Source organism: Opisthorchis viverrini, assembly GCF_000715545.1.
Source record: "Opisthorchis viverrini unplaced genomic scaffold opera_v5_124, whole genome shotgun sequence".
NCBI lineage: Eukaryota > Metazoa > Platyhelminthes > Trematoda > Opisthorchiida > Opisthorchiidae > Opisthorchis > Opisthorchis viverrini.
Genome location: NW_008751781.1, coordinates 1,131,301 through 1,143,223, shown reverse-complemented (window position 1 = coordinate 1,143,223; position 11,923 = coordinate 1,131,301). Strand labels below are relative to the sequence as shown.

At 43.5% G+C, this 11,923-nt stretch overlaps 1 protein-coding gene across 1 annotated transcript in view; it reads left to right on the top strand.

The window, feature by feature from the left end:
• Positions 1 to 11,923, top strand: part of T265_06187 (hypothetical protein) — a gene marked incomplete at both ends in the record, with an annotated part of 43,685 nt that overhangs the window by 967 nt on the left and 30,795 nt on the right. The window contains one exon of the mRNA XM_009171388.1: positions 3,312 to 3,818. Within this exon, the coding sequence (XP_009169652.1) occupies positions 3,312 to 3,818 (507 nt within the window). The remainder of the gene's footprint in view (positions 1 to 3,311; positions 3,819 to 11,923) is intronic.

Sequence of the window (11,923 nt, the reverse complement as noted above, 5' to 3'; positions counted from 1 at the left end):
CCAGTCAACGTTCACGATGTTTAGCAAATAATTAGCGTGCACCACTGGCAACAAGGAATCATCGGCCAAAAGTTGTTTGCACGAATGCACCTGCGCATAAGTTGCATCTCCAAAGGCCATTTAGATTCTGGAATGTTGAGGAAGTTTGTTCCGGTGGAAAAATACCTGAAAGTTACGTTCATTGTATGTGGGTCGACCTTTTCCACAATTCGCGATTATTTTCATCCGTTAAGGTATTCAAAGTCGGCGGTGTTTATTCACCTGGAGATTTAAATCACTTAAACAATCCGCAATAGTAAAGGATTTTCAATAATACAGGAGCATATACATTATACATAGACATTCTACACTATGAAGTGGCAAGTCTGAAAAGCCGTAGATTCTCATTGTGCGAATAGCCAGCGGCATAATACAATCATGGTCTTCTTTTGAACGGTTCCCACACTTAATGGATTCGGATGCTAGTCTAAAACGTTCTGATACCAGAATTAGCGCGTGAGATTCGCGAGTGATCACTGTAAACCCGAGCGAAATAAGGAGAGCCGCAACACGCGACCACGATTGTATTGCGTGAAAATGTACAAGTGCGCGTTCTTGTAGTTTTTCGTTTTCCAACAAAAACGGCTATGCGATTGCTTGAGGCAAAATGAAGGTACAAAACATCAAGCCATTCAGAGGAAGAACACCTTCCATTCGCCATCTTATTGAATAAAGTCTGAGATGGCAGCATTGATATGGAAAGTTAACCTCACAAAACACCCCAGACTGGTGAACATTTTTTGGAGACCATTTTCATGTCGACATTTTCATGTCACCACCGGTTGACCAGCGCCCAAGTCGGATATCAGTCAGAGCGACACTTAGTGAAGCGATCTATCTAGACGCTGAATCCATATCATTAAAATGGTATGTTCGCTCTGGATCCACACGACAACCTTGAAAACCAAGGTCCTGAAAGTGAATAAGTGAGAAAGTGAAAAGTGAGGCTGCCCAAGGTCATATCTATTCGCCATTGTTTGGGCGCGCAGCTCGTGTAGAAATGTCGCAAAGTGAGAAATTTGTACAGGGTTCGGTGAGTAAACACGTAATATCGAGATTACTTGGGCTACTTTTGCCTCTTCTACCGCTATCCAGTAATAGTAAATTTGTATCGGTGTATCTGCAATGGATTGAGGCTCTGTGTTGAGTATGACCTAGTAAACTGTTCTCATCCTCGGTTTTGCGGGTACCACTCAGTAATTCTCGTATTGCGCAGAAGAAGCATCGACGAGCATTATGATGCTTTTTGTGTGAACGCGACTGGTTACCCTGCGAGGTTAAATTTTTGGAGGCAAAAATAATGTCCGAATTCAGCCTGGTCGTTTCGTAAATGTAGTCCGTGCCTCATGAAGCACATTATAGTAAATACGTTTCCCAATGCGATTCCGTGCTGCTGTGTCATGTCTACGGTTGCGTTTGTTTGCTAGCCTTTCTGTGATAAAAGGTGGTTTGCCTATTTCGACTGGTGAACCCCCTATGTGACAAAACAATGACGCTAATGTCCGTGGTTCTTTCAGGCACTGGTCTTTTTTTGAGAAATCCATTCGGGGTGGGATTCTTTCACTTGAAATATTCTGTCAAAGTATTCGTTTATGTTTTTGCCGATTGTTTTCGTTCTTAATTTCTTAGTCAACTTGGTAAATGGTAGCCATGCTGCATTAGCCACCTTCCGGTCGTGGAGACCTATCCTCTCCTGTGTGGAGAAATTGTGAGATCCGGTGCGCGTGGATGCGGAATGTGTGCGAGGCGGCTTTCTAAGTTTCACTGGATTAGACCATCCACTGTGTCTTACAAGTGTTCGTTGTTGCTTATAGTTGTCCTGTCCTGAACCGGCCTTAGCTCGAAAGGCCTGTTTTTCTTGGTACTTTGTGGCTCACAATAACTCTTAGATCCTTATGTTGTGCGCCTACATTCCTTTTGCCTTCCCTTCTAGATGGCCTCTCCTGAGTAGAGTCCGTCGGATTTTACACACGGAAGGTCTTGTGGACACCTTTTTTACCTGGCAATCATGACTCCATTTTCCTTCCAATCGTTTCCGGAAATCCACTTATACAAGGGCTATATTGGTATTTTGTATATCCTCGTAGACAGTTTGTTGCAAAATCGTGCACGTCACTCTGTATCACGAATTCAAAATGCTAGGCATATTTGTTCGTAGCATCGTCTTCGGGAGTATCCGAAATGCTTCACAATCAGATGTGATTTCGTGCCTCAACGATATTGCCACCTCTTTATACATTGATAGGAGTTTTGCCTGTGGCACGGCTCTACCAAGACCATTCAAGCCCTGGGTATCAAACCAAACGGTTGCACTGCTTAAATCTCGGTCCCGAACACACCTTGGTGCGACGAATTATCAGGCCTCGGGTGAAATTTAGCGTGCGCGCCGACCGTGAATTATTCTGAACGTGAAAGCCCGGGAAATGGAAGAGGCACAGAAAACCGAAAATGCCCAAAGTTTACATCAGTTGTTCTGTGCGACCGGTCTCTTGTGACCGAAACCATCAAGAATGAGAATTGAGCGACCATCTTGAATAAAGCAGGACGTCTTGATCGTTAAGCTGAATATTTCGAACCCGTTATTGTGATCACCAGCTTCTACTCACCTGGAGCACATAACTGAACCCAAACCCTGGAAGGTGCACGTAGAACCCTCCACGGGCTCGGTGCTCTTTGATTGCATATGTTCTCTTGAGCGCCACCATGCTTCTGGCTCAGATGGCCTCCCACCCGCATTGTTCAGAGATGGGGGTGAAGTCCTCAGTGAGCGCTTGTCTGATCTGCTTACCCTCATTTGGAAAAAGAAGACTGCCACAGACAACTGGGGAGAGTCGGTGATAATGCCCATTTTTTGGAAGAACGGGCTCCTAATGAGTGTGGTAACCACAGAGGGATCAGCTCGACCCCGACCCTAATGAGGTTGTTGGTGTCACTTTTTCCTCATCACCTTCTGGTGGCTCGTGAAGCAGTGACTTGGGAGCAACAGGCGGGATCACGACCTGGTAAAGGATGTTTTTGCGACCAGCCAAAAATAATAATCACTTCAACTGAGGAAGAAGTACTGCTACTACTACTAGTTTTGCTGGCTGGTTGTCAACCGGACATGTGTTGTATCCAAACTTGTGGGCCAGTATTGTAAAATGTTTCACGTTTTGAAATCCTACTTATAGCGCCTAATTCTTACCTCTGGTTTACTGCTACTAGTTGAGTTTAGCATAAACGTGTACTAACTCAAATACCTCCTTATGATTATTGTTTTCTCACTTTTACAGACGGAGCCACTCGTTCTCCGTCCCCCAGTAGGCTCTGAAGTCTATGGCGAACCGGGGGTAAGGTTTCGAGCTCTGTTTAATCCTGATGGGGATCCTCGTCGTCGGCGCCGTCTGTTGTGCCACTGTATGCTATCAGTCCTATTGGCGCTGATCGCGGTCACGGTGCTTTTGTTCATCATGTTTATGGTTGGTTTGGGTCCTTTGTTCCCTGCCTCGTCTCAATCACCGGTCGCCACTGCTTATCGCAGCCAGTCTGCGTACTCCACTTGTAGCGTGCTGATTCCAGTGTTGCGGGTACGTATGACTGAGGTGATTTCGCCCATGGATAATATGTTCAATGTAACACTAATGGGTGATAGCACGTCGCCGGGGATGCAGACAGTGAAAATATTGCACCTATGCAAAGACGGTCTGACTGTTATTCGGGACAATGAGCGCTGTTACATTCGTCCAATGAGGCAAGGTTGGCGCCGATTGTGTTCGGACAGTCACATGCAACGAGTGCGGGTAAGTAACCTTTCTGCGCCCTGACCAACCAGAGGTATGCATGTCACAAAGTCAGGCAGCTACTGGAACAACTGGTTTAGGTTGGATCGAATACATCTGCCATACTGTTGCCTTAGGGTGTCATATATTGCTGTTACTTCTGTGGTGTCATGTCCTCTATACGTAGCTTCATTCTGGTTTCTTGGAACATGCTCTTAGAGACGGTTGAATGCATTTCGTAGCTTTGGCACTTCAACCACATCAAAACCCTAGTGTATGTGGACCATTCCACTTTGCAACGATTTGTCGTTAGTGCTCTCTCTGACTATATTGTTCTGTTGAGTAAGAACACTGCACTTCCTCAATCGATCGAGGGTTTTATTATGATTTCCTCAGTTTTTCTCAGTATTTGCAAGAAACTTCTCACCTGGAGTGAAAATCCTTTGAACCTAAGGTTTTCTGATTCTAGTTCCATGTACAATACCCCGGAATTTCGGCTTTCTTTCACATTTTTGGCACCATTAGACTATAATGATGATTCCGTTATTGGTTCATCAGGGTCCCCTAAAATCTTGATTAAATGTACCACTGGCGGAAACCAGCCTCTAGTCGTGAGAAAAGCATGAATTCAGTTGCTGAATTTGATAGATAGCGAATTAGCAAATGCTGGATAATTGAAGACGGGCACTGTGAAGCAGTGGTTGCTCTGACTGTTGAACTCCCCCAGGACCATGGCATGCTGCTTGGCTGTACATGTCTATCGTCTCAGCCGATGTTCGTCAGGTCAGTGGAACCCTCATGGCGAGTGCGTGCGTAGATAAAAAAAACATATGATAGTGCGTATAACTGGTCACGGTTTTTATATTGGTGACATCACTTGTATTCGGTTGCGATATTGTCTGAGTGCCGCTTTTGTCAAAGACGATGACCAGTGCAAATCAACACACTTCGAAAATACTGCTGTGGTTAATGTGAAGTGTAATGAAGATTTTAGTAGTCCAAGTGACCTCACTGTTCCAGCTTTCCACTAGCAATTGTTGATGAGTGCCGCACAATGAAGGTCGATTTTTGTGGACGTTATTTACTAATAAGCCATAGGACGGAATAATTTCCTTATCAATGCAGGATAAATGTTCGAAACGTGCCACGGACCAGCTTCTATCGAAACGGATTTCTTGAAGCCAGCTAACAATGATCTTACGTATGTGTAAAGGAAGACACTTCATCTTGAATATTTACTTAGCGGAACCCCAGGGGGCACTCGGGGCACCTGAGATTCGCTCAAGTATCGACAATCTCCTGTTCGAGTATGCAAATGAGTGATTTTTCCGAATTCAGCGACTGGTCAACTGACAAATGCGTTAGGGGAGTTGGACAAGGAATGCACTTCACGAAATGATATGTCATAGCTATACACAGTTAGATGGCTAATTCCTTTTCTCTTGAGAATATGCACTACAAATAGCCAGTGCTTGTTTGGTCAACTGAAGCAATCCACACGTACAACCGACCGGTTTTTTGTATCGGTTTAGCATCACCTGTTTGAAGCATGCCTTACAGGCCCTGGGTGAATAATACGCTTTCCGCCAACTGACTTCGGCGCGGTTGATCCGTCAGCCAGATAGTCAGATTCATCATCATCATCACCATCATCATCATCAAAGACAGCGACATCAGTGTTGACACTGATGCTTCACTGCCGTACAACCATAAGTTTCGTCTAGTTACGTATGTATATATACACATGTATATAGTTATATTAAAAGCCCTAGAGTGAAAAGAAGAGAAAAACGTGGTTGAGGGCTATGTCAAGCATTATTAGGTGTCTACACTTCCAACCGCTCAGTTAGACAATATGCAAAGAAACTGACAGCACGAACGTCACTGACATTGATAAGCCGCCATTTCTTGCAACACCTCTAGTCAAGCACAGGCGGGGTCACGGGGACCACATCCTGGAAGGCGTACAACACCAACAACACCCAAACTCTTCGTGATCTCTTTCACGCCTTTCTGTCAAGTCATGTGCTGTCCACCTTGGGGTTTTTCCCATCCTGAAGGAGGCACGCGGAACAACAATCTTCTCGGCAAACGGTGTCTCGGCATGCGTAGCACACGACCGAGTCATCGTAGTCCTTCGTGCTGGATGTTTTGTCTGATTGAAGCGGATGCAGCACAACCAAATATCCGTTTCCTAATCATCTCGTTACTAACACGCTGACGCCATCCGAAATCAGCCACGCTCCTGAGGCATCGGTGGTCGAAAACCTGAAGACGCCTCACATCATCTACCCGAAGAGGCCATGTCTCGCACCCACACAACAACACAGCCCTTACTTTAGCCTGGTACGCATGGCCCTTAAGACCCAGTGAGATGTCTTTTTGACGTTACAAGTGACGCAAATTAGCAAACGTGATTCGAGCCTTTGAGATTCTTGCACTGAACTCATCAGACACTTCCGTCAGAGTTAATACAACTACCGAGGTATGTAAAGTTTTCCACAATCTCCAGTGGTTTTCTTCGAATTGCAAGGGATATATTCGGAGACGTTTTGAAGCATGACTTTGCACTTTGAAGGTGCCAGGCGCGTGCCAAAAGATGGTATGATGGTGGTCAGTCTATTCAACAGGAGTTGTACTTCTCTTTGGTCTTCAAAGATGAGGGCGATGTCATCTGCGCACTCCAGGTCGACAAGGCTCTCGCCAGCAACAAGTTGAATACCGGGGTGTTGAAGACCATCCAGTGTTCGCCCCATTATTTTATCAATGGCGAAGTTGAACATGAATGGAGAGAGTGGACATCCTTTTCCGACACAACTTTTTGTAGGGAAGCTCACCATACACTAAGAAGTATGTGAATATAGAGATCGGATCATGTTAACAAGCTTATGAGGCATACCCTGTTGAGCAAGTGTAACTGACAGCACTGATCGATCGACAGAATCCAACGCACCATTGAGGTCAAGGAATACCAGGATTGTGGGTCGACTGTACATGACGCGTTGCCCTAACACCTGACGGAGTGTGAAGATGTGGTCAACGCAGCCTCTATCCGGTCGAAATTCAGCTTGATTCTCACGAGTCAAGGCTTCGTGTGCCACCGTAAGACGACGATGAATCAGTGACGCCGGAAGCCTTGTCACTACAGGCATCAAACTAACACCTCTGTGGTTACTACATTCTCTGTAAGTACTCTTTTTGAAAATGGGCACTACTATCGATTCATTCCGGTTGTCTGGGACGATTTCCTTCTCCAAGATAAACCCAAATAGGCTAGACAGGAACTGGCTGAGGAACCCACCGCTATCCTTGAAAAGTGTAAATGGAAGGTCGTCAGGACTAGCAGCACGATGACGCTTGAGTAGAGAAATGCATTCGGACACTTCTGAGACTGAAGGCGACCTTTCTGTTGAAGGATAGGTTTCTGAGTTGGAGGCAGCAGATGGCCAGCCGAATTGCCGCTCGAAGTACTGTGCCCAGTTGCCCAAACGTTCTGCTCTGCTGCACGTTAGGGAGCCATTTTGGTCCCTGATTGTTTCACTGACAAGAGGTTTCCGAGGACCAGTCGAGCAAATCAAGTGGGACAGCTTGCGGACGTTTCCAGCATTCGTTGCATCTTTCATTTCTTCGGTCTTTCGGGCGCGAGGAGGGTGGAAGACGGAAAATGTGAAAGTGTAGCAAGGTAGGCATCATTAATAGCATGTTTTCGCTTACTCGCCTTGCTGTATGTAGCAAGTAAGGCGACCCGACTGATGGCACCACGAGACGGCCGATGTGGCATGAGAGTATTGTTATCTGTAAATGTCATGGTTGTACGAGGGCTCAGTACTGCCAGGGTACCCACATCTAGACAGGAAGACGACTATGCTCCTCAACCAAAGACTAGCTTAAAAGCTTAACCGCAAAGCAAAGCTGTTGGGCTGAAAGTGCAAGTACATTAACATTTTCACGGAGCACGTCGCCACACATGCTCCAACCCCCATCCTGGAGAGCCAGGAGACTGTGTTCGTGAGACCTGTACCCATGGACCAACTTGGTATGAGAGACTCTGTGAGTGTCGCGCGAGCACCCCCAGTTTAGCTCAATGGGTCCCCTAGGTACACAAACCGCCACACCACGGTAAGGTTCAGTCTCTTCATGATGGCTAAGCACACTTGGCCCGCACGTACAGTCTTCATACGAAGTCATTCGCTGTCTAATTACACAGGACATTATTATGATCAGTCGACCGTCAGTTAAAGCCAAACAAGCATTTGTGCAATTTTAATCTGCTTGATTATGGAGGCCCACCTGACGTTGAATGAATCAAACCGCCGATAAAAATACCCTAGCAGACTTGAAGTGTTCACCAGCTTAATACGTACAAATCATTTTTTCTTAGATGTCAGTGGAGCATCCTAACTCTCGACTTTATTGCGCTCAGGTGTACATGATAGTAAAATGCATAAAGAGCATAAAACGCACGATGAGCTTGAGATGGCTCAGTGTTTAATGTGCGAGCTTGATGACCTTACTGCTCTTGTCTAGGCTTGGGTAGCTTGACAGTATCTCAGCCCTCGTGCTTCCTTCGGGTGGCATGGCAGCTAGGGACCGAAAGTCTACTACAGCTGAGCCATCATTGTTATGTTACTCATTATTCTTTAAAAGGCATTTTCCTGGTCAGCGCTCACTTTCATGTATCCCTCAGTCAAGTATTCGATTCACTGAGTTCCAGTCACTCAGTAGAATGAGCGGTACTACATGTAGGGCGGCCACTTTGTAGGAGGGACCACCGTATTTTAAAGTTAGCATTTTCAAAGTCGTAACCCAAGTTCACCTGTATTCACTAACTCCAGCCAGTAGTGTTAAATATGATGGAGTCTTTCAGTGAGGGGCACTCACCTGGGTGACCAAAATGTCCCTAAATATCTATGCCTTTTCTACGGAGATTCTGTGGCTACCAGAGTCCACATTCATTTGACACCACGTCTTCCGTATTTTTTAAGCGTTTCAAAGTATTGATAAGACGAGATGCGTGTTTGTGATGTCCCCTAAGTAGGTTGCATTAACTTTGGCCGCAATCGTTTCAGCATTCATTGCGTCGAAATTTATGATACTCCAAAATCTTTCGGAAATATCCCTTCAACCTCGTTCGGTTATGCTGTAGGATTCCTATAAACGATTCCGCCATTCTTGATATTTCTTCCCCTATGGAAAACGGTGAGTATGAAGTAAAATTGTTCCCTCTCCGTTAGAATAGTTATCTAAGAAATCGTTCCGCTGTAGCGCCCTTTCGGTGCCTAACCACCATGCCACCATAAGGAAGCTTGATTGCTGGAATGCTGCAAGGTTTCTCAAGCCTAGACAGGACAAGTCGAGAGGCGGATGTCGGGTTCGGGACCTTCCGATCAGTAAATTCGCGCTGTAACGACAGTCATTTCGCCCCCAGTTATCTAATGTAGTTGCTACGGAGCGCTATATTCGTACATCGTTTACTTTCATCGATGATGCTTTCTATGTCCGAGGACCCACATGAAAATTTTCTCGTGAACTACCTCGAGTTGGTTGTACTTCCTCCGATAAAGGCCAAGCTAAAAGAACATTCGGAGGCAAAGAGCATTTCTTTTTAACAGGTTTCTGTGCAGACACACGAACTCAGTGAATAGTAATTTATCTCAAACTGGCGACCGGAAAAAAATCCGCCTGTGACTAATGAACAGCACCGTTGTTGACGAATAGGGTGCTTTGGCGCAGTATATGTTCACCTGGATGTCTGTCTACACAGCTTCTTCTCTATATGTAGAACTGCATCAGCTTCCTAGAAATGCGAATTTACTCGCCTACAACTTTACGAGTCAGAAAAATTGGTTGATCAGCGTCTCTCACATAGAGTTTCGTAAGAGGCCTCGCTGGATCTGGCCTTCTGTCGTGTACCTGGATCGATGGAGTCCCTATGTTTTTTTCTGAAAGTTTTTTCCTTGCCTTCATGCGTCATTGGGAAGCATTGTTCCTGCATGTGGTGTATCCCCCATGCACGGGTTTTACCATAGTTGTAACTCTGTTAACAAACCATATGTTGGACTTTGCTGCACGAGTTCGCGTTTTCGGTGGTATGTGGTCAGATATCACGGATCCAAAGTTCACATAGGCGTCGCATTCTATTCCATCACCCTCAGTGTGGCTAGTTGATGTTCACTTAACGGATACCAGTGACTAAAGCACGTTAGCACACGCAGTTAAGCATTGCAACGACTTCTCAATGCGACTTTTGATTCTTCCGTGCTTTGTAGTCAGTAAACCACCACATTTTATTGTCCACTTCTCACCTCGGAGTGCACATAGAAACCGTTTTACTTCCAGTGCTTCTGCTATAGTCGTCATACGTGTGGTACACCTTCTCAGTGTTTATCGCCTTTGGCGCAACTGTTGCAAGTTTCCATCGAGACCGTAGCTTGGGTTGGGCTTAGACTGAACCGATGGGTAAGGTGGTAGCCATGAAATCAACTTATTTGCTCAAAGTTAGCCATCACATCAACGCAAATCTGTCAGTCTGCAAAAATAGAAGTATTTGCCTTTGATTTGTTCACTGAGCCATCACTTCCATTTCAAACCAGTCTAGGTGAATTCATCAGCGCGTTGTGAGGTCGGAAGTGCATGGTTTTTGCACATGGAAACGTATGTAGACTGATATAGAGATTGCTCACCCTGGTCGACCTTGACCGACCTCTATTCGTTTTGATGAGCGCTCCTACTGGTCAGTTGGTTAGACTGTTTTCTGATTGGTGGATGTCCAACTAGCCTTGAGACTTGACCTATCCGGTCTGCGCGATTTCCCATCTAACAAGCCAACGACTACCATTACTACCTGAACTACTAGAATTCTTTACAGTTCCACACAAAAATGTCTTCATTTATTTATGCATTTCGGAAAAGAAGGCGGCAACCAATTAAATGGCAACCATGTGGGTATTCGATCCCGGGTCAGGAAAGTGAAATGGGCTTATGATTTGCATAGTCTCACCTTGCGTCCAACGAACTGTCATGAGTTTTGTCAAAGTCCTCAAAGCTATGTTTTCCTCTATACATTCAACCTGCTGCCAGTTTGTTATGGAAGATGGGTGTGGTGAATAGAATAGTACGGATTTCAAACATGAACTGTGCCTAAGGAGAAAGAAAGAGATGTATGACCAGGGATCCTTGTTTTCTATGAAGCGTGGATTTTCATAAGAATTTGAATTTGGCAGTTGAATTTACAGGGAATGCCGTGGGAGATACTATATATATATATATATATATATATATATATATATATATATATATATATATATATATATATATATATATATATATATATATATATATATATATATATATATATATATATATATATATATATATATATATATATATATATATATATATATATATATATATATATATATATATATATATATATATATATATATATATATATATATATATATATATATATATATATATATATATATATATATATATATATATATATATATATATATATATATATATATATATATATATATATATATATATATATATATATATATATATATATATATATATATATATATATATATATATATATATATATATATATATATATATATATATATATATATATATATATATATATATATATATATATATATATATATATATATATATATATAGTATCTCCCACGGCATTCCCTGTAAATTCAACTGCCAAATTCAAATTCTTATGAAAATCCACGCTTCATAGAAAACAAGGATCCCTGGTCATACATCTCTTTCTTTCTCCTTAGGCACAGTTCATGTTTGAAATCCGTACTATTCTATTCACCACACCCATCTTCCATAACAAACTGGCAGCAGGTTGAATGTATAGAGGAAAACATAGCTTTGAGGACTTTGACAAAACTCATGACAGTTCGTTGGACGCAAGGTGAGACTATGCAAATCATAAGCCCATTTCACTTTCCTGACCCGGGATCGAATACCCACATGGTTGCCATTTAATTGGTTGCCGCCTTCTTTTCCGAAATGCATAAATAAATGAAGACATTTTTGTGTGGAACTGTAAAGAATTCTAGTAGTTCAGGTAGTAATGGTAGTCGTTGGCTTGTTAG